This window comes from Aspergillus versicolor, assembly GCF_001890125.1.
Source record: "Aspergillus versicolor CBS 583.65 unplaced genomic scaffold ASPVEscaffold_3, whole genome shotgun sequence".
NCBI classification, from domain to species: Eukaryota; Fungi; Ascomycota; class Eurotiomycetes; order Eurotiales; family Aspergillaceae; genus Aspergillus; species Aspergillus versicolor.
Window position 1 is genome coordinate 1,288,946 of NW_024467526.1, and position 26,601 is coordinate 1,315,546.

At 49.4% G+C, this 26,601-nt stretch overlaps 12 protein-coding genes across 12 annotated transcripts; 6 read left to right on the top strand and 6 right to left on the bottom strand.

The window, feature by feature from the left end:
- Nucleotides 1-180: 180 nt before the first annotated feature.
- ASPVEDRAFT_39423 (hemerythrin domain-containing protein) lies at nt 181-1,054 on the bottom strand. Its single transcript, XM_040811917.1, has 2 exons — nt 849-1,054; nt 181-768 (listed from the first exon to the last, which is right to left on the bottom strand). The coding sequence occupies exons 1-2, from the start codon at nt 936-938 to the stop codon at nt 325-327; spliced, it is 534 nt and encodes a 177-aa protein (XP_040665798.1). The 5' UTR covers nt 939-1,054; the 3' UTR covers nt 181-324.
- A 175-nt stretch (nt 1,055-1,229) lies between these two features.
- On the bottom strand, nt 1,230-1,869 carry ASPVEDRAFT_39425 (uncharacterized protein). The gene has a single exon (XM_040811918.1). It carries the CDS (start codon nt 1,792-1,794, stop codon nt 1,363-1,365), a length of 432 nt encoding a protein of 143 aa, XP_040665799.1. The 5' UTR covers nt 1,795-1,869; the 3' UTR covers nt 1,230-1,362.
- Nucleotides 1,870-2,523: 654 nt separating this feature from the next.
- Nucleotides 2,524-5,110, bottom strand: ASPVEDRAFT_51306 (putative C6 transcription factor; the record flags this gene model as incomplete). Its single annotated transcript, XM_040814455.1, has 5 exons — nt 2,524-2,598; nt 2,645-2,731; nt 2,796-3,100; nt 3,148-4,426; nt 4,481-5,110. 5 exons carry the CDS (start codon nt 5,108-5,110, stop codon nt 2,524-2,526), a joined length of 2,376 nt encoding a protein of 791 aa, XP_040665800.1.
- Nucleotides 5,111-5,567: 457 nt separating this feature from the next.
- On the bottom strand, nt 5,568-7,629 carry ASPVEDRAFT_26796 (uncharacterized protein; the record flags this gene model as incomplete). The annotated part of the gene is made up of 8 exons (XM_040809949.1): nt 5,568-5,767; nt 5,830-6,023; nt 6,082-6,249; nt 6,303-6,436; nt 6,500-6,832; nt 6,900-7,001; nt 7,060-7,229; nt 7,287-7,629. 8 exons carry the CDS (start codon nt 7,627-7,629, stop codon nt 5,568-5,570), a joined length of 1,644 nt encoding a protein of 547 aa, XP_040665801.1.
- Nucleotides 7,630-7,882: 253 nt separating this feature from the next.
- ASPVEDRAFT_149015 (fungal specific transcription factor domain-containing protein) lies at nt 7,883-10,839 on the bottom strand (the record flags this gene model as incomplete). The annotated part of the gene is made up of 9 exons (XM_040808185.1): nt 7,883-8,546; nt 8,601-9,100; nt 9,158-9,299; nt 9,353-9,558; nt 9,614-9,866; nt 9,924-10,054; nt 10,103-10,592; nt 10,641-10,756; nt 10,813-10,839. 9 exons carry the CDS (start codon nt 10,837-10,839, stop codon nt 7,940-7,942), a joined length of 2,472 nt encoding a protein of 823 aa, XP_040665802.1. The 3' UTR covers nt 7,883-7,939.
- A 694-nt stretch (nt 10,840-11,533) lies between these two features.
- ASPVEDRAFT_127285 (uncharacterized protein) lies at nt 11,534-12,720 on the top strand (the record flags this gene model as incomplete). The annotated part of the gene is made up of 3 exons (XM_040806443.1): nt 11,534-12,044; nt 12,097-12,350; nt 12,418-12,720. 3 exons carry the CDS (start codon nt 11,534-11,536, stop codon nt 12,718-12,720), a joined length of 1,068 nt encoding a protein of 355 aa, XP_040665803.1.
- Nucleotides 12,721-13,098: 378 nt separating this feature from the next.
- Nucleotides 13,099-14,568, bottom strand: ASPVEDRAFT_149016 (uncharacterized protein; the record flags this gene model as incomplete). The annotated part of the gene is made up of 12 exons (XM_040808186.1): nt 13,099-13,154; nt 13,225-13,299; nt 13,360-13,443; nt 13,505-13,606; nt 13,661-13,709; nt 13,772-13,833; nt 13,905-13,940; nt 13,998-14,003; nt 14,058-14,104; nt 14,165-14,417; nt 14,471-14,487; nt 14,543-14,568. 12 exons carry the CDS (start codon nt 14,566-14,568, stop codon nt 13,099-13,101), a joined length of 813 nt encoding a protein of 270 aa, XP_040665804.1.
- Nucleotides 14,569-15,062: 494 nt separating this feature from the next.
- On the top strand, nt 15,063-17,167 carry ASPVEDRAFT_149017 (alpha-amylase family protein; the record flags this gene model as incomplete). Its single annotated transcript, XM_040808187.1, has 1 exon — nt 15,063-17,167. One exon carries the CDS (start codon nt 15,063-15,065, stop codon nt 17,094-17,096), a length of 2,034 nt encoding a protein of 677 aa, XP_040665805.1. The 3' UTR covers nt 17,097-17,167.
- A 223-nt stretch (nt 17,168-17,390) lies between these two features.
- On the top strand, nt 17,391-19,346 carry ASPVEDRAFT_884058 (uncharacterized protein; the record flags this gene model as incomplete). The annotated part of the gene is made up of 4 exons (XM_040818309.1): nt 17,391-17,559; nt 17,597-18,151; nt 18,216-18,943; nt 19,047-19,346. 4 exons carry the CDS (start codon nt 17,391-17,393, stop codon nt 19,344-19,346), a joined length of 1,752 nt encoding a protein of 583 aa, XP_040665806.1.
- A 999-nt stretch (nt 19,347-20,345) lies between these two features.
- On the top strand, nt 20,346-21,293 carry ASPVEDRAFT_128420 (sucrase/ferredoxin-like domain-containing protein; the record flags this gene model as incomplete). The annotated part of the gene is made up of 2 exons (XM_040806546.1): nt 20,346-20,636; nt 20,694-21,293. 2 exons carry the CDS (start codon nt 20,346-20,348, stop codon nt 21,291-21,293), a joined length of 891 nt encoding a protein of 296 aa, XP_040665807.1.
- A 393-nt stretch (nt 21,294-21,686) lies between these two features.
- Nucleotides 21,687-24,417, top strand: ASPVEDRAFT_39430 (uncharacterized protein). The gene is made up of 3 exons (XM_040811919.1): nt 21,687-22,292; nt 22,340-23,935; nt 23,991-24,417. Exons 1-3 carry the CDS (start codon nt 21,735-21,737, stop codon nt 24,078-24,080), a joined length of 2,244 nt encoding a protein of 747 aa, XP_040665808.1. The 5' UTR covers nt 21,687-21,734; the 3' UTR covers nt 24,081-24,417.
- A 206-nt stretch (nt 24,418-24,623) lies between these two features.
- On the top strand, nt 24,624-26,485 carry sld2 (the record flags this gene model as incomplete). The annotated part of the gene is made up of 2 exons (XM_040809950.1): nt 24,624-24,765; nt 24,837-26,485. 2 exons carry the CDS (start codon nt 24,624-24,626, stop codon nt 26,483-26,485), a joined length of 1,791 nt encoding a protein of 596 aa, XP_040665809.1.
- Nucleotides 26,486-26,601: the final 116 nt, after the last annotated feature.

Sequence of the window (26,601 nt, forward strand, 5' to 3'; positions counted from 1 at the left end):
ATGAGTTGTCAATCGTGCAAGGGGTGATGTGCATTATCAGGCAGAAGAGTACATAGTATAGGCGCTCAGGCCGCAAGAGGAGTAGCAAATAACCAAACAGCACGCCAGGGGCACATCATGACGCAGATACACACATTCTCAGAAAAAGATCAAGCAGGAACAATTGAATTGATCGGCCAACGGGCGGACTTGTCCAGACCGTGAGATCTCGCCGATCATGATCGTGTGATATCATGATTAGCGTGCTATTATTATGCCAACTGGGAAATAACAGGGACGGCACATTCACGTGTGGCGTCTACTTTATAGCATTGTATGGTTCTATCACATCGGAACAAGCCTCATCTCCTCCTTCGTCCAGTACCGCCGCATATTCTCTGCGCCCAGCGTCGCGACCTCCTGGTCCAGATGCATCCACAGCACCTCCCTCCACGAATCCATCTTCGCCCGTAGCACCTCCATCTGCAGGTCCTCCTCGCCCTGCGAACACTTCTCCAGATACTCCCTGAACCCGTCCATCCCGGCGTGAATCTCGCGGTGGTGCCGCAACAGGTCAGCCTGCTTCCGCCCGCGCCCCTGCTTGAACTCGGGCATCCGCTTGGCCAGAAACGGGAAGACCATCGTCTCTTCGATGTGATGGTGGGTTTCTAGGTGGTCTGCGAACCGCAGCCCCTCTGCAATGAATTGTCGAATCGACATCCCGTTGGGCCGTCGACCCGAGTTGCAGGCGGTCCACAGAATATTCCATGAGCGCCGCAACAGGCCGTGCTAACGAGCGGTCAGTATCTGCTCCATGTAATAACGGGCTGCGTTCCGTCTCCTGTCTCATCTCCTGGTTCGTGACTCACGAAGAAATCCATCTTTTCGGCCGCGCTGTTGTACACCTTGAAGTCCTCATTGGACAGTGGGGGCGGGCTGTTCTCTGCCGGGCCGTCCATGTTTCGAGTCCGAGACAGCGGTCGGTCACCCAGTTTATAATGAGAACACGGGTCGAACGGTTGAAGTGTTCCTGGCTAAGAGTTTCCAGGAATAGAGCTGGTCGAAGCCATATCCAAGACACGATGTTCAACAATAAATTCCCGTTGAGACGAAAACTCCGTCCTTATATAACGATGACTAAACGGGCGAATCATTAGACAAGGATTAGTCATGTGGAGTATACTCACCATAACAACAATTAAGCGATAATTAATGTAAGATGGAATGAGCAGGAGTATAGCTGAGCCTGGTTATGGAGTTGTATTATCAACGTGGGCAGAGAACTCGACGCTTCAGCCCTATGGGAGACAGATATATTTAGCAACCGTTGTATATTAAATGACTTATTAACTAATATCAATCCAAAGCATCAGAAAACCAGCCCTAAACAATAACAGCCCCAACCAACGCCCCAACACCCGCAACAGCATAGATCGTCCCGGCCTTATACAGAGGCTTAGCCGCGCCCGTAAATGTCGGGCCATCATCCCCACTGCTTCCCGTCGACGATGGAGAATCACTAGGGCTACTACTACCAGGCGGAGGCGATCCACTTCCAATTGGATGAGTCGGGGTCGGGCTTTGGGAGGCCCACGGAGGGATGGTACCAGAGCCGATTGGGTGAGTGGTGGTTGGTGTATCGGTTGGCGAGTCCGGCACCGTCTCGGAATGCCCTGGGAGGGTGGTGACTGTCTCGGAGTGTCCGGGGAGACTGGTCACCGTTGGGAGGGTTATGATGGACTCGTCGGGCCCTGGGGCGGTTAAGGCTGCAGCGGTGCAGGCGACGATGGAGGCGAATGCGACGAGTTTGTACATTTTGGTGGGTATGGTTCGTGGTACAGAGTTTCTTGCTGTAGATGAATGTTTGATGCTTGGTTATCGTTTAATAAGCAGCAACTGGAATAACGGTGGATGCAATTATTGGAGTCCAAGCCGAATATATAGACGACCGGGGCCCGAGTATAAACTATGCACTATAAAGATAATAACGCTATAGGTAATACCTCAGGGCCTAAAATACTAAAAATATCCCCTCCGCTGGGTACAATCCCTGAAAGATGATGGGACGCCTGAAGATGGATCGCATCGGCGGCCTTGCTGACCTTGCGAGGTTGGACGCCTTGTCTTGCGAGCTTCCTAAACTACTTTGCGAGTATGCGCTGTTTAGGTTAATTGAAATTGCTACATCAGAAACCTTGGGGATATTCGCAGAGGCGGGTGGTCGTATCGTATCAAGACTCAGACATGTCTTAAACTGGTATTATTTAAAGAACATTCCTACCTCGAGGGATTGATCAAGGGTTCACCTTTCTAAACCTAAGAGGTATATGTATTATTAGAAAATTATGAGGATTGAAGTGGAACAGTGGCTTGTTTGCGTGATCAACATAATCATCTCATGATGGCAGAAGTTGTATATGAACCCCAATTCCTCTATATATACAATAAAGTACAGACAATAAACTGCTAATTACAACAATTGCGCCCATAAACTCGCTGGGCAGTTTCCACCGGAACTAATCTAGACGGCCATTATGCCGTAAGCTATTCAAAAGCAAAACCCGTCATATCACCCCAGTCAAACGCTTCCATAAACGGATCTAAATCGCCAGGCGGCTGCTACTCATTAGTAACAGTACTAGAATGATCTAACATCAAAACTTACCATCAGCCCGAAATCATCTGGCAGCGGGATATTAGGGTCGGGCATGAATTGCGAAGGCACTGCATGAAAACTATCCAAACCAGGTACCTTCAGATGAAACCAAGTTAACGACTGACACACATGTGGATAGAAAAGTTGGCGATATACACACCTGATTAGTTTTGAAGCTCCCCATCCCCAGTTCTCCCAGATGGGCGCAATTTGCGTGGCGCGTGAAAAGTGTCTGTGCGAATAAGATGACTCGTTGGACCACCTCTTGCTTGTAGACGGCTGCTTGCACCGGCCATAGTTTGGCCTTGACCAGTGCCAGAATGGTGGACATGAAGAAGTAATCTTTTGCGCCTTTGATTACCGAAAGGAGGTGTATCTCCATGCAAGCGCGAGCCACCTCCACCAAGCCTATCAAGGACTCTGGTATCCCAGGAAGTGTATTAATCAGAGAGACGGAGTTGGTGTCTATTATATAGGTTAGCGACAGCCGTAATCATGGGCGAGGAACATACTATGAGTAGAAGCTGCCTCATGTAGCAATTGACAGACTGAGCAATAAGCTTGCACGGTCCAGTCACCGAGGTTACTGAGAGAGAGCGGTGTTGATGTCTCATGCAGTCGTTTCTGAGTCGATAGAATCATAGTCACAATCTCCAGCCGCGACCTGGCGGATGGAGCAAAGAGAGGCTCCCGTGACGCTTCAATCGCAAAGGGAGTGTGGATGGACAAAAGGCTAAGACCGATTTTGTTCTCCAACATGTACTTTGTTAGAGTCACTTTGTCCGCTGTTTGAATATTGCCAAGATCCGGGACCTTCCAATTGGGTATTTTTGACATATACCGGTTTAGTTCCCAGTCTAAGCGGAGAATATCCTCATAGCGACATCTGATCCGTGGGGAGTGCATCAAGGCACAAGCTTTCAGCCGCAATGGAAGGGACTGCGATAGGGCTGTCTGGAAGGAGCAATCGGTGAATTCTTCTAGTGGGCGCTCTGCAGGTAGTTCCTCCATGGTTTCGTGGAGGTCGATGTCGTTTACATTCAAAGGTGCCACCGTGTCATAATCCGATTCTTGGACTGCTGGTGCCATGCCGCGCTCGAGGGATACCTGAAGATCCAGTTCCACGATGGTAGTCCATATGCGCCTGCGCATTTCCTGGTTGAAAGGCGAGATCTTGGTGTACATGCTAGTGTCCCGATGATAACCGGCCAACATGGCCCGTTTCACAAGGTTTGATGTGGTGAGCCATGCCTTGCTCCGACACATCCCATGTGCCGTTTGGGCAGTGACCAGAAGCACATGCAGTCGAAGGACCATGATATCTGAGCGCTTGATGTGGGCGTTCTCGATCCACTTGTCTGCATGCATGATCCATTCTATAGCAGTATAACACTTGAGGCTCGACCCATTCTTCAGCTCAAGAGTGGAAAAATCTGCAAGATTCCACGCACAAGCAAGGACGAGGAGCAGCTGCACCACAAATGCCGGGGACACAAGGCTAGGATTAGATTTCTGCTCCCAGAAAACATCCAACTCCTTGAGGAACGTGGGAATGTGTAGGATCCTATGCGTGGACTCGACATGCGTGAGGAACAGAATCACCAACTCATCAACAACCTGTCGAGACGGAAGCAGGGAAACTAGAGATGCCGCACTAAAGTCTTGAACAGGCTGGTGAAGGACTTTCACTTTCCAGATACCCCTCGTGACCCTGGTCAGGTCAAACCGAAGAGCAGAGAGATGAGGGCTAGAGAGCCGAATTTCTTCTGCAAACGATCTGAGATCCGGAAACTGCGCAGAGGTTAGTGGTCTGCCATAAGCCGAGGTTGGGGGAGACAGTAGTACCTGGGCAATAAGGTTCGCAAATATGCCGGAACCATTAAAGCGAGTCTTGGTATCCTTCCCTCGCATCATGATTCTAGGCGAAAGATCCAGCGACTGAGATGGTGATACTGGGGGCTCATCGTCCTGCACCGAGTCGGCCTGTGAGTCGGAATTCGCAGTATGGTGCCTGTTGCGGTGTAAGAGCTCAGCGCCGTTCATGAAATCCTGATTGACCGCAGCTTTGGGCGCCCCCAGGACGGTTTCCAGGAACCGATCACGCTTTTCCCCGGCAGGATGCACAGCCATCGAATTTGTTAGTTGAGGCCGAGCCGACGACTTGCTTATCGCCGAGTCTGGGGTCGGGTGGGCAGCAGCCGGCCGATCGGCCAACTGCATCTGCGAAGCAGCTGTAGTGGCGCCTGTGGCTGCGGGTGCCCGGTCAGGGACAGACGAATCCACCGTGCTGGGTTGCTGCCACAGAAAGCCATCTTCGTAGGAGCATTTGGTGGGCGTTTTGCCCTTCAGGCACCGGCCGCACGTCGGATACTCGCGGTCACACTTTAGTTTCCTGCTGCGGCACTGCGAACAGGCGATCGTCCGCCGCCTCCTCTTGCGTACGCGCTGCTGCTGCGGGAGCTGGATGTCCGCCATCGTCCGCTCGCTAAGCTTGCATAACCATCCCGGATGGACACTGGTCGTGGCTTTTGAGAGCGAGTTGCAGTCTGTGTCTGCTCAACGGCGGCTTACGTGTGTCTGTCGGCCCGGCCCTCTTTGCCTGATCGGGAAACACTGCCCGTGGGTATCCGCGATCTGAAGTGTCCGCCTTACATGGACAATATATACTCCGATTACTGGTTCCAGTTTAGCGTCCTATTCGGGAAAAATCTGCTGTATATAGTAGTAGCTATATATAGTGCACAGAACAGCCTGGAACTCTATTAGTATTGAAAGATAGGGAGGTAAATTTATTGTTGGCCAGGGAAGTAACATCCATGTAGTTTAATCTAGATCTACTTGGCGATTGGTCAAGCAATGTGGGAGACCTTTCCAAGTTTAGCATCTTATGATGCTCCGGTAACGCTAGGACACTGTTGGATTATGCTTTCCTCTATGCCTCTAAGGCCCTTGGCTCCTGAAGTTGAGAGAGACCATCATCCTGAACCGACGTCCTGGTCTGGGCAAATTTCCACGCAGGTATATCGCGAGCAAAGAGTTCGTCAAGTTCCTCAAAAGAACGACCCTTCGTTTCAGGAACTAGAAACCAAACCAAGATATAAACAAGAGTACCTGTTCCAACCCAGAAGAAAACTAATATTATTACAATAGTCAGTTAATCCAGCACAGTGTAAATGGACCAACGGCCTACTTACCAGTGTTGCTCATGCCCAAGGATGGGCTATTAAGCATGATAGGGGCGATGTAGACGTATACTGTCGCCATTGCCTGAATTAATATGATGGCAACCCCTGTTGTTTTGGCCCGAAGTCTTGTGGTGCCTGTCTCAGCGACATAGATATATCCCATCGGACCACAGGAGAGATTGTAGCCGACGCTCCAGACGCACCTATGCATAATTAGCCGGTTCAAGGGGCATTTTTGTAACAAGCAAGAGTTCTCCATACGCAAATGTAACTAATGCAGGGCCAACTGCTGGTCCTTCTGCTCTGAGGACGCCGCCGATGATAAGAAGGGAGAAGATGCAGATTGGCGCAAACCAAAGGAGAAGCGTACGTCGACCGAGGCGTTCGACAAGAGGAACAGCGATGAACAGCATAACAATTGTAACAACACTATGAAAACATTAGTGAATAACCCTAAACCCACACTTTAACTGATAACCCACTTGGTTGCGACAGTTCCGTTGAACGGATTGGCCAGACCAGCTATGTCGAAGAAGTAGCTCGAGTAGGTTGAAATTATAGGGACGCCAATGGCAACCTGCCAGTGCCATGGCAGGAAGGAGATAATCAATCGACGCTACCATTCGGGGCAAAAGTGATTATTAGCCGGGAGAAGGAAACAATATACCAGACATCTTACCCGGTTAGATCCCCGGAATACATCTAGGTATGACCCTGCATCCCGAATTGCTGCAGTCTGACGTGATTTCTCAATCTCGAGCATGACCTTATTGTATTCTTCGTCGATATGGTAGCCTTCAACGCCACGATATACCTTTTCCATGACTTTTTTGGCCTGACTTTCGCGGCCAGTAATGCAGAGCCAACGGATTGACTCTGGAAGGAAGAGCCATGCAAGAAGGGCGGCTCCACATAGTGCAAATTGGGACAGAACGGCGTGGCGCCAGTTTGAAGGTTTGTCTTGCGAAACGATGTTCAGTGATATGGCTGATAGGAACGAACCTATGGAGTACTGTATTCCATCAGTATTTTACTGAACAAAGTTCTAAAATCAATACAAGCTTGGAGGAGTAACCCACAAACAACTGAACAAGGCTCATTAAAGCACCACGGCAAGGGGTCGGTGCCATTTCTGAGATATACACGTTGATACAGCATTGCGCAAGGCCAATGGAGAAGCCCTAGAAGGCTACTAGTCAGCCAGAGTCACCCCAGAGTCAGGAACGATTGAGCACCCACGTCAAGGAACCGAGCACCCAGCCAATGCGTCCAGTGTGTGGCTAGTTGCTCCAGGATACAAGCCCCAGCCATAATGATTTGGACAACCAATATCATCCACCGACGACCAAATTTGTCTGTTGGGTAGGACCCAATTCCCGCACCCAGCATAGCAAAAACATTCTTGAGAGCTGGTTGTAATTTAGGTTAGTGGAGCAGCTCTTTTGAATATTAAGAGGAAGACGTACAGCCCCAGAGAGAAATATACTGAGGGTCAATTTTGTACTCCCCATCGGATTGAAGTTCTCCAAATGTCTGGATAAAACCGGGGAGGGCGACAATACTGCCAGACATTTGGACCTGATATCCATCTGAGAGAGCCCCAACCGCAGCAAGAATGCAGATAATCGAAGCGAATTTGTAGGTGCGAAGAGACTCCAAGAGGCCTAGTTGTCTACATGGCGAGCCCGTCGTCCCAAAATTATGGGCCTTAACATCAACTGGCTCTGCATTTGTGCCCGGCAGCCGATGTTCGACATGCGCGATGGCCGGTTTGTCATCAACGTTGGTAGACTGAGAGGCGGTAGTCATACTGGAAAATAAATCTTCCCTGTATTCTATTGAGAGGCAACTTATGAGACATGAACAGGAGTATATACTTGTTGTAAGCGCTGCAGGTAATCCGTGTCTAGATGCCGGAACCGGTTACTAGACATGAACCAGATGTAGATCCCTCGGCTAGTGAGGGGGCCTCATTAGCTCGAGTCAAAGAATTCCGGGCCACTGCATCCAGATTCCAGTGGTCTCTATCATTTAACTACTGTTATAACACTGCATTTCTAAGCTGGCAAAGGTCTAGTCAAATTCTGCAAGCAGGAACTGGAAAAGGCTTATATATCCGTCACTGAATCAGGGATACAAGCTGTTTAAGATGGTCAACAGCAGATAGCAAGTATTCCCGTTGTTCGTTGGAGGTATTCCCTCTGGTCGTGCTAACACCAGGAGCTGCGGGAAATGTGTTGGCCGGGGACAGATCGTCCCTATTCCAAGTGACCTCTGTATGAGGTTCCCCTAGAGGAACCCGACACGAAGCCATCGGGTCGAATGGCAGCCCGATGGAAGTGACTTGCATTGGGGCGGAACTTTCAGAATCTTGCAAGGGCTCTGATGAGGTCGTTGGTCCAATCCAATTTTCTATCTCTGAAAGCCCCCATTGACCAAGATCACCAAGGGGAGAAGCCGGAAGCAGAAGGGACTCTTGGACTTGGATTTGCGGCAGATCTGGATTCGGGACGTATGGAAACTCTGGAAGGTTAAAAGAGGGAAACACGTCCCCCTCCGTTGTTTGCAAACCATGAATGTCCCCGTTGGACAAGATCGGTGCATGTGCCTGAGAATCCTGACTACGGCCTGCTTCTAGCTCTTCTTCCACGAGATGTGGCCGGTCATGGTCAGGTCCTACGTGGGCCTGCGGCAGCGGGGTTGGGGCTCGGGAAAAATGTGTCTTACTAAAAAAGCATTTTAGTGAATGAAGCCCCTGCAAGAACCGAGAACGGACAAACCAGAGCATTACTAGCATTTGGGTTCCTGACTGTCGAACAAAGGTGGGAACATGTGGCTTTCCCGGCTCTCCAGACATATGCAAGGCAGTACGAAGGACAAGGTCGCGCTTCCCGCCTAATCTCAAGAGAATAGATGCCGCGAAAGGGAAGATGCCCGCACGGTGGGTCATACGTACTGCTCCTGGGGTTTCCAGTGACCCCGTAAATAGTCTTGTACAGAGACCCAGCAGAAGCCGCTGCTGTTCCTGCTTCCGCCTGTGGCTGAATGGGGACGCATTGCACAGTTCAGTCCGTCTTCTTGCAATATGGACGGCCAAGAGAAGCCAACAGCTAAGAGCATCGTGCGATAGGTGCCAATTGAGGTGAGGTTTCCCTTCTGTATGACACCATTCCTGGATCCACTTCTCAACATACGACTTTACATGCTCGAGTTCAGCATCAAGGGAGAGGCCAGTTCCAGGCACTGACTGATACTGCTCCAATCTTCTCCGCACATCTCTCTAGTGCGACAGTTCAGCATGCACATCATATATGTGTGGGTTAAGGTACTGACTCACATCGAAAAGAAAGAGATGATAAAGTGCCGCCAGCGAAATGCAAGATGGACCCCAATATAGATGTGTGATAGTGTCTAACTCATTAGTATGCAACTCGAACGAGGCGAGATCCATGGGATGGCGGCCGGAGAAACTTGCGAAACTGATGGAAGAGTGTTAGCTATGGACCAGAATTGTGCAAGGCCGGCATCTTACCGATGCTCATTAATTATCATGAAAGCTCTGGTGCGACAATTGTTGTTCCGAAGTTTCTCAGTCTCCGCGGTATCACAGCCATCCTCGTCGTAGCGATGCGACAGGCCAAGTCCAATTTCAGCAGCCATTCTGGGCACCATGGCAGCATGCATCCACCGCTGTTCGTCGAGCCGCGAACTGGGAGAAATACTCCACCGGGATAAAATCTTTTGGAGCAATGTTAGCAACCTGGAACAAAAAAGAAAGAGGCTGAGTGCGGACAATTTGCGCTTGAACGATCTCAATAGACCTAGCGCCAGCGGCAAAGACGACGAGCTTAAGATTTTGGGTATGTGCATGCAGCCGGAGTGCTTCGGTGACTCGCCATTCCGGACCATCAGGATGCTGGGAGAGAGCCGTAGCACCAACAGCAAGGATAGTGGTTGTCAATAGGGCTGACCGAGCGCTCACATACTCCACGGTGTGGATCGTAGAGTCTAACACCGCCCATTGCGGGTTGATCATGTCAAAATACCTTCAAGAAGCAAATTGAACATCAGTTGTGCCTCAATAAGAGATTCTATTCACATACGCCTCGAAAAGGTCCCTTGCCCCTTTCTTAGTGACTAGCCCGCGCTGGATAGGATCCAGATCAGGGGCTACATCGCACTTGGATCCGAACAATCCATGCTCATAATAGCGATTGTGTTCCTTTTCGATTTCCTGGAGATTTTTAATCTTCTACTTGCCGAGAAGACACGCTTCCTCCACCGGCAAACTGGGAGATGTACGCGAAGCCGGGGGCTCTGCGCTACTATTGCTCTGGTGGCCATGTGTGCCATGAAGGTCCCAGCCGCGCTCTGCGAGTCCAGCCATCGCCCGCAAAGGGTCCTGCAAGCCTTTCGTTTCATTGGAAACCTCATAGCTTTCACCTCTCTCGATTGGAAGCTTGCCGGGAATATGCACGATCTTTTCAGGCTCGTGCGGGAGCAATGTATTTCCACGAGAGCCATATGAGGCTTCCCGACCATCAAGATCGATTTCACACTGGCTTGTGGCGGTAAAGTTGTTTCCAGAAGAGTCTCGAATATCAGAAATGGCCTCTGGGGTATTTGATGCGATCTCCCCATTTCCTTTCCCATTCAGCCCAAACTCAGGAGTCGCCGTGTTTGAGGTTTCCACTCCGAGAACATGTTGAGTCTGTGTTCTGAGCCACAAGGACAACATTTGCTCCTCTCGGAGCTTGTCCAAAGTGCGCCGACTAGATCATTAGTGTAGTCCCCGGATTTTACATCGTGATAGTACATACTTCTTGCTTCCCTTGATCCGCCCCCGCCGACTAGGCGGGAAAACGCACGCAGCGGAGGACAAGAAACATCGGCGACATTGTGGCCCACCGGTAACCAGTTCGCACTTTGCTTTCGCCTAGGATGACTTGAATTCATATTCACTTAGCTATTTTTATCTTCAAGGTAACTTACCACACGGCAGCTATTGAGAACGGCCATGTCAGCGCAAATTCACTGCTATGAGTAACAGGGAAGTATAACCTTTGACAAGCGTGATTCGACCGGCGTTTTTCCCCGCCCCTTTTTTGGGAACTTTCGCTTGCTGAATTGCGCGGCATTTCTCATGTCTGTTATTGCAAAAGCTCATGAAGAATAAGGGATCGGTTATTTACTGAAATCCGGGGGTGCGGGGGTGACAACGGCAGCGTGGTGTCCCCGAGTAAGCAGTCTGATAGCCGGGATTCTAGTACCCGGAGGATTCAAGACGCCCCCAGACACAAACATTGATGTGCGGGGTAAACTCGTCCTGGAGCAGTGGTCAATTGCTGAAAGCCGAACACGCCTTGACTGTGGAGGCTCATGTCCACATTAATTGAACCATAGGTCAGACCGTATTATGTGTCGAGCCCTGATTCCTGATATCTCAACAGGAACAATATGAAACTAGTAAATTCTATATAATTTAACTTATTGTAGCCTGTATTAATGAAAATATATCTCTCGTATTTTTAAGATTTTATTGATAAAAAAACCACTCCGGAGATTAGAAGGTATTGTCAAGGGCACGCAGAGTAAATCAGTTACCTGCAAGCTATAGAAGCTAGGATGATGCCTCCCCAACAGTCCCATCTCCAGTCGAGTCTACATTTATTTGTTCATCAATATAGACTGCGTGAAAACGAAAGGACGGAAAATGCCGCCATACAAGCACCTCTCACCCGAGGAAGTCAACCACTTCCTCACCAAGGGTTGGCTTCGGGTCCCAGGTGCAATCAAGGAAGAATATATTGACAAATGGATGCAAGACCTATGGGTAAGGATTGGCTATGATGAGCACGACAAGTCCACTTGGCACAGCGACTACTTGCATCTTCCTAGACATCGAGAGGTCCCAGCTGAAGAATTTGCCCCGGAGGCCTGGGCCAAAATTGTTGAAATTTGCGGCGGCGAGGATAGGATCGACCCGGTGCGCGAACGATACTACGGAGAGGCTTTCATCATCAACTTCGGCAGTAGCGAGAAAGCCTCTCAGATCAATAACTCCGCACTATTGCCACCTCAAGACCTGGGTGGTTGGCATACAGACGATGACTGGTATCGCATGTTTCTTGACTCGTCAGGTAATGCCTTGACGGTGATCCATGCCTTCACTGATATTCCGGCTCGAGGTGGCGGTACTTGCGTGTGTGAAGACGCCCTCAAAGGTAGGAATATCGCTCCAGATACATCCATACACTCACCGATACCGTGTACCAGGTGTTGTCGAGTATCTCTATGCCCACCCCGAAGGCCTTGACCCACCCATCGATCATCAGCAGCGACAGTGCGCACATGTCAAGGATTGCAAACAGTTCTCGACCATCGTCGCCAGAAAGGGAGATGTTATTCTTCTACATGGCCTCCTTCCTCATTGCGCCAGTCCAAACTACTTGCATTACGCTCGAGTTATTTCCAACCCACATGTCTCACTCCACAGTCCATACAACCTCAACCGCCCAGATGGCAATTATGTGCGTTATCCTCCTAGCCCCCAAATCCATGACATGTGTCGACCTAGGGCCCTAACTCCATTTAAAGAGCCTTCTTGAGCAAGTGATCCTCCGCAATCTCGGCCGTGATTCTGTGCGAGATTTCAAGCCCGCAAGAGAGCGGAAATTCTGGTATCCCCGAAACGCAGGGTTCAAACGGGCCAAGGTGGATGCTGAACTCCATAATATGGTTGCAGCAGCCAAATCCAAGGGCCTAGATGAGCGGTCGGTGGACAGCATATATCTTCGGCGTGGCAGCAAGGAGTTTGAAGAGTTCGAGAAGCGCAATGGGTTCGATAAAGAAATTAATGGAGAGAGCGGTCTTCTTATGGAGCAGCATAGCCTGTTGTAAGTCTCAAGACATAGCTATCGGTTTATAAATGGGAAATATGGTCCTTATTTTATTAGCTATTGTTAAATGTTCCAATATGACATTTGGGTTAAGAATTTACAGGACGCTGTAGAGCTAAGTTTAGGTCACGGCCACGGAGTGCACTAGCACCACGTATAGAACAGGGAGCAAAGGGCCCCTAGTTCGCCATGCGGTTTCTCTCAGAAATATGACAAGGTTATATAAATGTTGATTCAGGGAGACCTCTAGCTCAAACATCTAACTACCAGACAAGCAGACTAGTATTTCATCACAGACGTTGTAGATACATAACCAGGTAACAAGTACGTCGATGTCTATTTAAAGCACCGAAAGAACCACCATAGGCTGAATTTCCTTTCATTCGGGCTTCCGGTAGCTGATTCCAGCAGATGCTTGAGCAGTTGGGAAAACAACTATTACGACCAGGTTAGCAAATCCGCTGCCAGTGAGGAGCAAGATAGGAGGATGGGGATGGATTATTACGCATCTGAGCAATCTGAACATGGTCAGGCCTACTTGCACACCAGACGATTTCTTCCGCAATATCATCACCCGTTACTATGAGATTACTGTCAGTCATGTATATTCGACAATGCCAGAGGCTATTGCTATGCTTACAAGGAGTTAAACCCTTGTACTCTCTGCTTGCGCGGTCTTTGTCGCCCCTGAATCTGACAATGGAGAACTCAGTTTCAACCATACCTAACCGAGCGAGTCAGCAATTTTAATATATCAATGAGCAGGCGATAGGGCTAAATCCCACCAGGTTGAATTTCGCATACCCTAATGGGGGTATTGACTAGCTCCTTCATCAGGGAATTCGAGAATGCGGCAACGGCAAATTTGGTTGCGCAATATATCGAGCCTATTCAAAATTATTGGTAAATGGTAGATTTAAGTTGGCGGGCATGCAACCTACCTCCTGCATATGCCTCTCTTCCTGCTATCGAGCCGAGGTTGATAATCGTCTATACACACCTAAAGTTCATTTCATGGTACAATTTTGGCTGGGAGGTGGTCGTTCACTTACACCAGCGCCTTGCTTTTTCATCTGTCGTACGACGGTCTGGGTTAATCGAATGAGGCCGACGACTAATATCCAGATGTAGTTAAGCACGATCAGTAGGGCAGATAAGCAGTGTACGGAAGGATGCCTATCTCACCATTCGTTTGTACCATTGCATCAATATCATCGTCGGCTAGGCATAACTATTAGAAAATAACCCGGAAACAAGTGTTCACCATGCCAATCTTACCAATATCTGCAAAGGCTCAGTTGGACATAATCCCTGAGCGTAAAAGCGGGATAGACTTACCACCAACATGTTCCCTTCCTCGCACCATTCCAGCGTTGTTGACCAGTCTATAAAGTTTCGCGCCGGTCAGCCTTGTGGCAAGTATTATCCAACCTGCATTAACATACATGTCAAGTCTCCTGCCCTCAAGTCTTGCCGCTACCCGTTCGACATCCACCTTACTCGACATATCGGCCTCGATAACAACCACAGTATTCTCATCAGAAATGGCTCCAGAATCTTTGTATGCTGCAAGGCACTTCTCCTTTACCTCGGCCAGCTTATCAGCTCGTCGCGCGGTCAGAACAGTATTCATTCCGCAACTGGCGAAGAGGACAGCAGTCGAGGCACCAATGCCAGATGATGCTCCGGTTATCAGGGCTATAAAAGGTGAGAAAATCTTCTGAAATAATTATTGATCCAATCAGACCAACCAGTCTTGCCCCGGAGGCTACTCCTTCACTGTCAGGATTGGCATGTTCAGAGTGGGTGCTTTGACGGCTTACCGCGAGGGGATGCTCATGAAGGACATCTTTTCGTAAATACCACCGAAATTAAACATGAATTACTGATTATTTAGGTCTGTAGGTTGCAAACCTATAAAGAAGATGATGAAAGAAGAGCCCTCTCTCGTGATTGTGTGGGTTTTATATTGAATCTCGTCGCTTGAAAGGGCAGAATAAAACTTCACTTCCAGGAACTTTCCGGAGACTTTTTTTTTTTTGGCTGATATATTAACCGCGTCCATCAGAGGCACGTATTAGCCCCTACTCAATGTATTGTGGACCATAGGAGATGATCGAAGCAGCCGGGTATCAAATGCTTGCGTGTCTAATAGCCGTGAAAATGCTAGCCGTCGCCAAGTGGCTGCCTCATCTTCCGACGGGGATGCGCCATGTGATTCCTGGGCCATAATAAGTAAGCAAGCTATGGATATAATAAACTGGGCGTTGCGTGGTTTCCAGGCTAATTATTGTTTTCTCTCAGCCTCCTTGATTGAATCTCACGAGTCCCAACACGACAAACATGAGAGACACAGGCAGCTCCAACACCAAAGAATGGTGGCGCAAGCCATTCAGCATGCTCCAGACCAACTTGCGCGAAGTTGATGTGGATATGGATGTCGAAAAGGTTGCTAGCTACATCCACGAGCTCGGAGCTGATGCGTGGCTCATTGGCGTTGGCGGAATCCAGGCGCAATATCCAACGGAGTTACCTTTTCACGCCAAGAACCCATTGGTTGCGCAACGACAGAGTGGTGATCTGATCTCAGATGCTTTTGCTGCTGCTAGCTCCAGGGGGATACGTCTATTGGCACGAATGGACTTCTCCAAGGTCAGCGCGGAGACGGCGAAGGAGCACCCCGAATGGTGTTATGTCTCACCCGTCGGTGAAATGCAAAGACATACCGGGGACCTCGTGTCCGTATGCCCATGCGGAGGCTACTACCAAGAGCGGATATTCGACATTCTCGAAGAGGTCGTCAAGTGGTACCCATTCGATGGTTTCTTCATAAACTGGACGACGATGAACGAGGAAGATTACTATAAGCGCTATCACGGAGTCTGCCACTGCGCTGAATGCAAAGCCCGTTGGCTTAAGTATTCCGGTGGAGAAGAACTGCCTAAAGAGCCCCAGGATGGCAGCTATCCCCGGTGGCTTAGTTTTAGCCGGGAAGTGTTGGACCTGATCACCGACAGAGTGCGCACATTCATAGCGCAGCGCCTCCCAATGGCCTGCTTAATTCTCGGGAAATCTGCCGACATCATGTTCCATGAGGCTAACAACGCTGTTGGCCGGGAGCTCTGGCATTATACTACGTCGGAAACTGTCAGTTCATGGATGTCCTATCGGCCAGAGGTGCCTGTGCTAGTCAACTCGACGTGTTTCCTAGATATGCCCTACCGCATGGCCAGCGAGGAGCCCGCTCACTTCGCACAGTACCTTCTCCAGTGTATCTCTAGGGGCGGAAATCCTTCGACGTATATGATGGGCACACCTGGCCTGATCCCATACCTGTGCCTAGAAACCGCGAGAGAGATATCCCGTTTCCACAAGAAATGGAGAGACGTCTACAACGGGCTGCGACCTTCTTCTAAGACCGGATTGGTACGCCCTTATCGAGCTCATATGACAGAAAAGCAATACCAGCAGGCTCTCTCCGAATACCAAGGACTCTACTTATCGATGCAGGAATCTCATGTACTCTTCGACATCATTGCACTGGAGCATGTGGTGGCAATGGCCGAGAATGGGAGGCTTACGAAATACGAGGATATTATTCTACCTAATCTCGGCGCCCTCCAAGTAGAGACAGCTGTTGTCCTTGACAATTGGGTGCTTACTGGCGGACATCTCGTCACAACTGGATCTAGTGGTATCACGGATGAGGGCACGGCTCAGCTCAGGTCGCTTCCATTCTCCCGACGGCTTGCTCTAGATGACAAACGTGAGCAACTGTGGTCGTCATATTTTGCACTCCCCCAACTTGACAAACACCAGCATACATATACAGGTCCTCTTGTTCCCGTTTATGGCGCACATCATTTGCTTGAATGGAAGACCGGCACTGGAGGAGCCTACAAATTGCTCGCCCATGCACCATTCTCCCCTCCAGAAAAGGCATACGGTAACACACAAGTCGAACAAAGGGGATATGCAACCGGGACCTTCGGGCGTGGTAGAGGGGTTGTCATCCCCTTCACTGTCGGGCGCGGATATCGCGATCTCGGGCTGTCCGTATACCGAGACTTTTTTGGGGAGATACTCAGCGAGGAGGGTGGCGCGAAGGAAATACTCTCGTGTAAAATCGCAGAGCAGGTGAATATTACGGTAAACACCTCGGGGTCTAACGTCGTCGTGCATCTGATCAACATGTCGGGTGCTAGGAAACAAAACTTTGGTTCTCACATCCCTATATCTGGTGGGAGGATCAGCGTGATACGCGAAAATATCAAAGCACGCGCACTATATGTTGACAGGGAGTTGGAGGTTAATAATGGTGAAATTATACTTCCCACTCTAGAATTGTTCGAAGTCATTGTCATTGAGGGTATTTAGCTACTGCAGCCCAAGATTCTCACCGTCGCTTAAGTCACTAGGCTCTACATCTCATCAAAAGTACTTGGTACCCACGTTTTGAAGCCTACAATATCTCTATACCCTTAGATATAATCAAGTCGGCAATATTGCGCTTGAGAGCTATAAGCTCATACATTCTGATCTAGTATCCGAGCGTCGATGGCCGGCAACTAGATATTATCTCCTCACAACTGTGGATATAGATCACACCCCAGAAGGTGCATAATACAGCACCAAAGTCTAGTGTATATCTCCATTTGATGCATAGCCGCCATGAATCTTCTTTCCCTCCTGGGTGTAGCTTACCTGGTTCGCGCTACGCTTGCTGGTTCCATCTCATACTCCGGACCCACTGTCAATACAAAGAACGGGACATATGGTGGTCGCCACGTACCCACATACGACCAAGATGTATTTTTAGGTATTCGATATGCTCAGGTAGGTACCTTTTGCTGCCAATTCTTTTTGGTAAAGCCCAGTGACCGATTTTCTGCAGAAAGTAGTCCGCTTCTCCCGGGCTGAACCTCTCAATGAATCATGGGACGGAGTCCTACCTGCCACCGAATACAAGGAGCACTGTTGGGGCTATGGTATTGATTGGACCGGTCCGAATGCAGACTGGTCTGGTTATCCCATGTCAGAAGACTGTCTCTACCTTAACATTGTTCGCCCGGCTAATCTTACCAACACCTCCCGACTACCAGTTGCAGTTTGGATCCATGGAGGGGGGTTTGCCAAAGGTGGAGGCTCGGACAAACGATACAATTACAGCTATGCCGTGCGAGATGCTGTCAACATGGACAAGCCATTTATCGGTGTTACCATTAACTACCGCCTCTCGGTGTGGGGTTGGCTTATGGGCAAGGAGGCTATGGAGGCTGGCGCTGTCAATCTTGGGTATCATGATATGCGTCAATCCCTGCGCTGGATCAACGAAAATATAGCTGCATTTGGCGGCGATCCAGTAAAGGTGACTATCGTAGGCGAGAGTTGTGGTGCTGAAGCTCTAGCGGCTCAGATATTAGCCTACAATGGTGAGAAATTGGGACTGTTTATGTCACTTGCTCCACTAGCAGTGTAAACTAACAGCAATGTCAGGTCGTGACGATGGACTTTTCCGGGCGGCTATTGGGGAGTCTGGGTTTGGGGGTCGCATTCCTCGATTCCATCCTGGTGGTTTTAACAGCACTGTCGCTGACCAAGATCTATTTGATCGACTTGTATTGAATACGTCCTGTGCCGGCACTGTGGGAACCTCCGCTACTATTCCCTGCCTCAGGAATGCGCCGTTCGATGAGATCAATCACGCCGTCAATGTATCTGGGATTGCGCAGTGGGCTCCGGTGATGGATGGCGATTTCATCCAAGATTACCCAACAAACCAGTTCCGGGACGGGAGGTTCGTCAAAGTTCCGATCTTGATCGGCGCCAATACAGATGAAGGTGGTTATTTTCGGGGGCTTCGTGGGAACGCCAATGTGACAATCATCAACTCGGATGATGATTTTAAGAACATGGTTAGACCAGTCTTCGCGGACAACGTCGAACATGCAACCGGCAAGAGTGTCAACGAGCTTGTTGACGAGATTGCATTGATATACCCTAACATCCAGAATGTGGGCATCCCCAGTCTCCAGGCCTGGCCTGTAGTCATAAGCGAAACCACACCTGATCTAGAGTATTTGGGTCTCCAGGACCGACGGGGCAATGCTTTTGGTGGCGATATAACTAATATTGCCTGGCGTCGAAAATCCAATATTTACTGGTCTCAACATGGAATTCCTAGTTGGAGTTACAGGTTTGACGCCGTCCCAGATGGCATAGCAGCCAACGTTTCTGCAGCTCATTTCCTTGAGGCAAGTTAAAGATTCCACCAGCTCACCACGGTGTCTTTCTCGTGAACGACACATGGCTAATAATTATCAATAGGTAGCATGTGTTTTCAACGACATACCAGGCGAAGGCTACAGACTGAAGCCGCTTCTTTCTGAAGCAAACAAAGCCTTGGCCAAGAAGGTATCTGGGGCGTGGATCAGGATGATCGCCGATCTCGATCCAAATGGTGCCAATGAAGAGACCACTTGGCCTATCTATAACACCTCTGCAGGTGGGAATGTAGGGCAAAATATGGTATTCAATGTAAATGGCTCCTTTATCGAGTATGACGACTTCCGTGCAGAAGCTCTCTTGTGGTTTGACAATCACTTTCTCGATGTTTTCGGTACATAGGAGCTGTTTATATAGTATGATATGATGCTTGATAGTGGTACTCGGTGATATCGGTGCTTCTGATATATATCGGAGATATCAATATCCAGAAGTTCTACTATCAGCTAGGGATATTTTTAATATCCTAGTTAATTATATATAAGAATATAAGATAGCTATAGATTTAGGAAATAATAATAGCTATAATAAGTCTTTAGGCTAATGTCACAGGCCTTTTATACTTATTCTTAGATATACTTAGCATGTACGCGCCCAGGGATATATAAAGTATGAGTACACTAATCCAAATCTAGTATAGTTAATTTAGAGTGATAAGCTATTGACTTCCAGCGCGGAAAAGCCACAGTTTTTGAGGCAAAGGCCACGCACAGATCATGTCCTTTTCGTCGTCACCCACAGTTACTCCGTATTGGATACTGTTGAATCTTGACTTCCAGGATTAGAGTGCCTACTTCGCTGTTGGCCGCTTTCTATACCATTACCGCGTGGCCTTGACCGCTGGTGTCGAGCCATCCTACCTACCAAGCTAGGTGACCTTCGAATAGGTGACTATGCCCACCTGCCTATCAGATACCTGATCAACTCTATACAGAGTCTGTATAGGCTCTATCTCAACCGTATGAGTCGTGTATATCTGCAGGCAGCGGCGTCATAAGTCCGGAAGCAGTTACTCCGAGGCAGGGCAGTGAATGAGAGAAAAGAAAACATATTGATGACGGGCCAAAAGTAGGCAGAGATGTTCACAGCCACTTATTATTGGAACAGTTCTTTAGCCCGAATCTTAGGCAGAAACTGTATGGTGGACGTTCTTTTTTAATGAGTCCATTGTCTCGGAGATAGTACTCGGGGTATTCGGCGTTAGATATCCCCGAGGCATCGCTAAGATATATAGCTTACTTTTCCCATCAACAAGGGTCAGATTCAACAAACCCTTCACTTTTACCTAGGAAATATTATCCGCTGGCACAGATAATTAATATACTCGACACCCATCGCACAATGCTACGATCACTCCTCTCCGTAACCGGTCTACAACGCGATAACTACATTTTCCCCACCGTCGACCTAAAGGAAGATGGACCGGACTGCAAGAAAGACTGCGCTGACTGCACAATAAAATACCCCTCCAAAGTGAAGGTCGAGACCTCGCGACCACTCTACGGCCATATCAAAGAGTTCCACACGCACGTCCTAGTTGCAACAGGGCAGTCAGACTGGAAGGAGAAAGTCGAGAACGAACGTGGGAGCTTAATGGAAGCTTTTCATGGCTCCCATGGGTCGAAGCATGGGGTAAGTACCTGATATCCCTGTCTTATTACCGCCAACAGTACTAAGTGCAATGAACAGCGGATGATGGTTTCTGCGTCAAATCTGAGGTCGCCAGATGACGACGGAGGCAGCGATACTAAAGGGAACGGAACTTCTATTCTTCTTTTGCCGTCATTTACGTTCGTGGATTCGGTAACCACAGGCGATGTTACAGAGGTCATTGACCGCTTCATCGACGTCCCATTATCAAAAGGTTCTTCAGATGCGACAGCGACCCTACCTCCCGACTCCCGGCTGAAATCCCGGCCGTGTGAATATGATTACGTTGTGCTCCTCTGCTCACATAAACGGCGAGACGCGCGGTGCGGAATTACAGCTCCTTTAATAAAGCGCGAACTCGAACGGCATCTTCGACCCCTTGGGTTGCATCGTGACGCAGATGACGAGCGGCCTGGAGGTGTGGGTATTTTCTATGTTTCCCACGTCGGTGGGCATAAGTTTGCGGCGAACGTGTTGATCTATCGCAAGAAGGAGCAGCAGATGATTTGGCTGGCGAGGGTTCGCCCTGAACATTGCGAGGGAGTCGTCAACTATACGCTTTTGCAGGGGAAGGTGGTGCACCCTGATTCTCAATTGCGAGGAGGGTTTGATCGGCTGAAGGGTTTGACGAGCTGGTGAATGTGGCAGGATCAAAAGATAATCGATATTATTCACTGCATTGGTTACCTTACAGCGTTATAGAATAGCCCTAATACTTCTTCGCAAGATCTCATGGATGGCGTTAAACTTGTTATATTTTTATTCCGCGTAAGTAATTGCTAGTTCTCTATGGCAGAAAGATATGGATGAGAAGGAACGAGTAGAAGAGAGACCGCAATGAAAATATACTGAGATATTTCCAAGGAAAACGAATTATAGATAAAAGGATGGCAGTTCTTTTTACCTCTCATAGGGCTCGGCTTAACCTAGTATATCGGCTCGGCTCTTTCTTTCCGTTTTGGGAATAACCGACGGAGATAAGATCATCTCATCCTCCAGCTCATCGTCATCTCTCTTCCCCTTCCAACTATGCAAACACTCATTCAATATTCATTTCCTTGAGATGTAATCTTCATCACAATGGAAACAGTCGTAATCGCGCCAGAGAAACAGCGCAGGCGGCCAATAGTCTCGTGTATTCTCTGCCGGAAGCGCAAGACCCGATGCAATCGAGAAAGACCCTGCAGCACCTGCAAACGCTCTAGAACAGGAAATTGTGTTTACGAGGAGCCCAGCCCTTCTCCATCCAGTCCAAGACACTATCTGACTCCTGAGTCGCAAGGACCGATACGTCTCGGTGATGTATCCAGCTCTTCAAGCCACCCATCGCAGAGACAGGCGACTAGCTGGTCAGATGCATCGAAGTCTAGCGAGAACCTTGGTCAAGATCACGAAACAGTCCGATTAAAGCACAGAATTCGACAGCTTGAGGACCAGCTGGCCCATACGGTTCCAGAGCCTGTTCATGGCCCAGCTCCGGATTCCAACCACGCAACATGCTTCGCCCTGGCCGGAAGAACCTTTCGTCTCCATTACAAAAGAGGCGCACCGGAGCAGCCTGAGCCTATTGCTCACAATCTTAGTCACAAATCGCGCCTATTTGGTCAAAGCCATTGGGTTGTCAGCATTGCGTATCTGGTGAGTGCCGACGCTAGTTCATCAAGGACTAGCTGACAAGCAATCAGATTCATGACTATTTCAGCATACTAGATCCCTATTCACGAGAACAATCATCGGATGGTTGGGTCGGTATAGAAAAGTGCAAACTATTAGCCAGGCACATTAAAACGCGACGGGCACCTCCATGGCCCTCACCACCGACCTCCGAATTGCCCTCTCGAGCCATTTCTGATGCGTTGGTCCACCAATATCTCCAGAAGACCGAGTCGCTGTATCGAATTTTGCACATTCCTACGTTTCGTAGGAAATATGAAGAACTTTGGGTTCCCGGAAAAGCTAGAGACATAAGCTTCGTGATTCAATTGAAGCTAGTCTTGGCAATCGGAGCGGTTACTTATGATGACCAGTTTTCGCTGCGGTCATCTGCCATCCGATGGGTATATGAGGCCCATATTTGGATATCCGGACCAAAATACAAGGCGAGGCTGAACATTCAAGCCATGCAGACCAATCTACTCCTTTTGTTTGCGCAAGAACAGGTTGGAGTCAGTGGGGATTTACCGTGGGTCTCCGTTGGTGCTCTTCTTAGAAAAGCAATTTATATGGGTCTACATAGAGATCCAAGTCACCTACCCCAGACAACGTTGTTTGAAGCTGAGATGCACCGGCGGATTTGGAACACCATTCTTGAAGTGAACGTTCAATCCAGCTTGACTTCTGGGGGGCCCGCTTTGATTTCCCTTGACGACTTTGATACATCGCCTCCCGGTAATTTCGACGACGATCAGCTTGAGGTTCATAACCCAATATCAAGCTCAAGTGAAGAAATGACACAGACGTCTTTTGCAATAGCGCTACGCAGGACCTTTCCCCAACGCCTCGCAGTGGTCAAGTTCCTGAACGACGTCGGTTCTTCTGGCACTTATAAGGAGACCCTTCAGTTCGACGCAGAGCTGCGCACAGCTTATAGGGAGCTTGGTCGAACTCTCCGAGCGTGCAAAAAGTCAACTGGTAGTCCATCGTCTTCCCACTACGAAACCACGGCAATCGATTTCCTTATGCACCGATATTTCTTCGCGCTTCATATTCCGTACTTTGGCCCAGCACTGCGCGGGACGACTTATACCTATTCACAAAAGTCGGTGGTTGAATCGTCGCTGAAGTTATGGAGAACCGCCTGGCCGGCCTCAACTACTCAGGCCTGTGATACAAGTTCCTCCAATGATAGCGATTTCCCGCGGTTAATTGCATGCAGCTCGGGCTCTTACCCAAGTGCCACTATTCATGCTGCGGCTATTATCGCATTGGAACTCCGGTCACAACTGCAGGAGGACAGCATATGCCCCGCTCCCTTGCGGCCAGACTTGCTTTCTGTGCTGCAGGAAGCCAAGCAGTGGTGTCTGAGAGTGATGGAGGCCGGTGAGACGAGCGTCATGGGTTACTTGCTCATAAGCCTTATCGCAGCGGACGTCCAAGGACTTATGGCCGGTTTTGGAGAAGACAAGATACCAGAATTGTTAGTCAAGGCTGTCGAAGAAGTAGGACAAAAATGCCTGCCCATATTAGAACAGGCGGCAGCTGTTCAAGACCAGTCAACGGAAGTGGCAGCTGAGCTTCACCGTGCTATGCCGACGGACATAACTGGGGAATGGGACTTCATGGTGAGTGTAATCGCTGTCTTGCAGGTTTTCGTTCTTTTGCTCATGGATACACTAGGCCTCTGATCCATTTTTAGAGCTCGGCGGCACCGAACCGATGAGTTGGATATTCAATGACGAGTTCAACCCAGGCATGTCATTGTATTAGTTCGAGTGTCTCCGAACAGGGATATCCCAAACTCGCCTCAAGGATATCAGTTTTGTCCGAAGTTGAAAAGCTGTGCGATTTCAGAGACACACGCTCCCACCCCAGCAGCGATGCTGCGCGCTGCTATACCACGCGCAGACCTTTGATCCATGTATAATAGCAAGCAACCATGGCTTTACCTCTAGACTTGGTATCAGGCCTAGAGGAGACTCCATTTCACCACTGCACGGCCCGTTGCGCCTATAGAATGTATTCTAACAGTTGCTTCATGTAAAATATTTTGCGGGGTTTTGGTTTAAATAATACTTCAGGCAAATCATAAAAGTTGAAGATCCGATAAGCTGGAAGACAAAAAGTGTTAAGGGCGAGACGCGTTCCGTCATCCGCGCGAGCCACCCGCGTTAATTGATTTCCACGCGATCAACAACCAGGCCAGACTATCATTGCGACCACCAGGGCGCTTCTCGGTTTCCCTGAACCGCAAAATAACCCCGCTTTAACAGTAACTATAATACATCGCGCATAGATACCCGAACTGCAATAATGGCCGCGGTTGCTGTCTCGGAGATTACGACACACGCGGCAACCCTGCGCGCGGAACTGAAGGAGTGGGAGAGGGAATTTGCAGCAGCCAACGGAGGGAAAAAAGCAGGGCGAGGTGATATCAAACAGGCTCCTGAAATTGGTATGCTACTATTGCGCGTTTTGGCACGCATTTTCGAGCTCATAGCCTTGGACTAATCGTGTCCAACCCAGCCGCAAAATACAAGGAATACTCGCGCCTGAAAGCCCAAGAATCGCCCTCGAACAATCAGAAGGAAAACGACCTGTCGCACTCGAAAAATAATAACTCTGGAGAACGGTTGAAAAAGCGCAAGCACTCCTCACCTAATGGGCCGGAGCAGAGTCAGGACCATGGCCACGGCCACGGACAGACTACGTCTACGCCGCGGAAGAAGGGAAAAGACATCTTTCAGACACCCTCCAAAGCGAGAACAGCGCACCCCGCGAATGTTGACCCGTATGACTCTCCCTCCGTGCTCCGCAGGCTCTTCAGTCCCTCGACACATATGCAATCTTCGTCCCCGTTAAAGACAGCCATCGGACCAACGCCGCAACGAGATGGCAAAGCACTCGGTCTTTTCGACCTGCTCTCCGAGTCGGGAGGCAGCACCGCGACGCCTTCCGCGACCCGGATAGCAAGCGTCAAGGATATGTCCGCGCAGACGCCCTCCAAGAAGCGCAAGGCAATGGATACAATCGCTGAAGAGGAAGAGGAGGAAGAGGCAGCAAGTACACCGCGAGGGGAGCGAACACCTGCTTCATCAGGAAAGATATACGATCTTTCGGCTCTCTTCGCGACCCCGACGGCTTGGAAATATTCCTCTATTGTCGAGGATGAGGCTTCAAAAGGCACATTTGGGAATAACAGGGCGAGTCAGCCAAATCCACAACCTCCTACGAATGCCGATCCTGCGAACCTCGAGACACCGTCTTTCCTTCGACGGTCTACGTCCGGTATTTTCAGCTCGTCGAACCCCAATGCCAATGCAGGCGGCCTAAGCCCGATACTCTCCCGCAAGCCACAACAATTCGTAGGCAAGGGCCTCTCGCAGATTGTCCAGGGTCTACGCGATATGGAAGAGGAGCGACTAGATGATGATCTAGATGCGCTTCGCGAGATGGAGAACGAGCAGCAAGGGACGGGCGTCGAAGTAGCCGATAGTCAAATCCCAGCGGATCCAACTACTCAGGGCCGTACATACAAGAAGAAGGGCCAGAAGCGCACGACACGTTTAGTGCGCATGAAGCCTGTTGTTGCGCCAAGGCCAGCAGCAGCAAAGCCTCAGTCTCAACCACAACGCCAGAGTCAGCGCCAACCTCGATCCATCAAACCGTCCCGATCTACTCCCGTTGGCGAAGACGGCAGTGGCGATACTGAACCGGAGGAAAGCGACGATGACCTGGTGGCCATAGCAGAAACACAGACCGAACCCGCCTCCCTTCGCCCTGGGAAAGAACACGGGACAAATGTTGCGGAAGAATTCGAAGAAGGCGACTGGGACTCTCTCCATTCGATCTCCGAAGCTGAAGCAGAGTCAGACATGGACTCCGATCCGGATTACGACACCGTCTCGAAACCGCTGGGTAGGACGAAGAGCTTCTCAGAGAAAATGAAGGAGGCTATTGGGAATGCGGATGAGCAGTCCAAGGGCAGCCATGAGACGAAACAGCCACAGCAGCACGAGAAGAAGAAGAGAAAGGAAAAGGAAAAAGAGAATGTTGAAAAGAAGCCGTCGACGAGGAAAGTCAATCCTCAGGCTCATGCAAATTATCGGTCGTTGAAAATTCGGAATAGAGGCGGAGGCAGAGGACGTGGGTTTGGCAGGTTTCGACGGAGGTGAAAGGGTTGATCGCGGAAGGCCTTGCATTTTATATGAGAAACGATTACTAGCATTAGATTCTTATTATTATCATAGATACCATGCTTTTAGCGGGATGTTAAGTCTATATTATATCT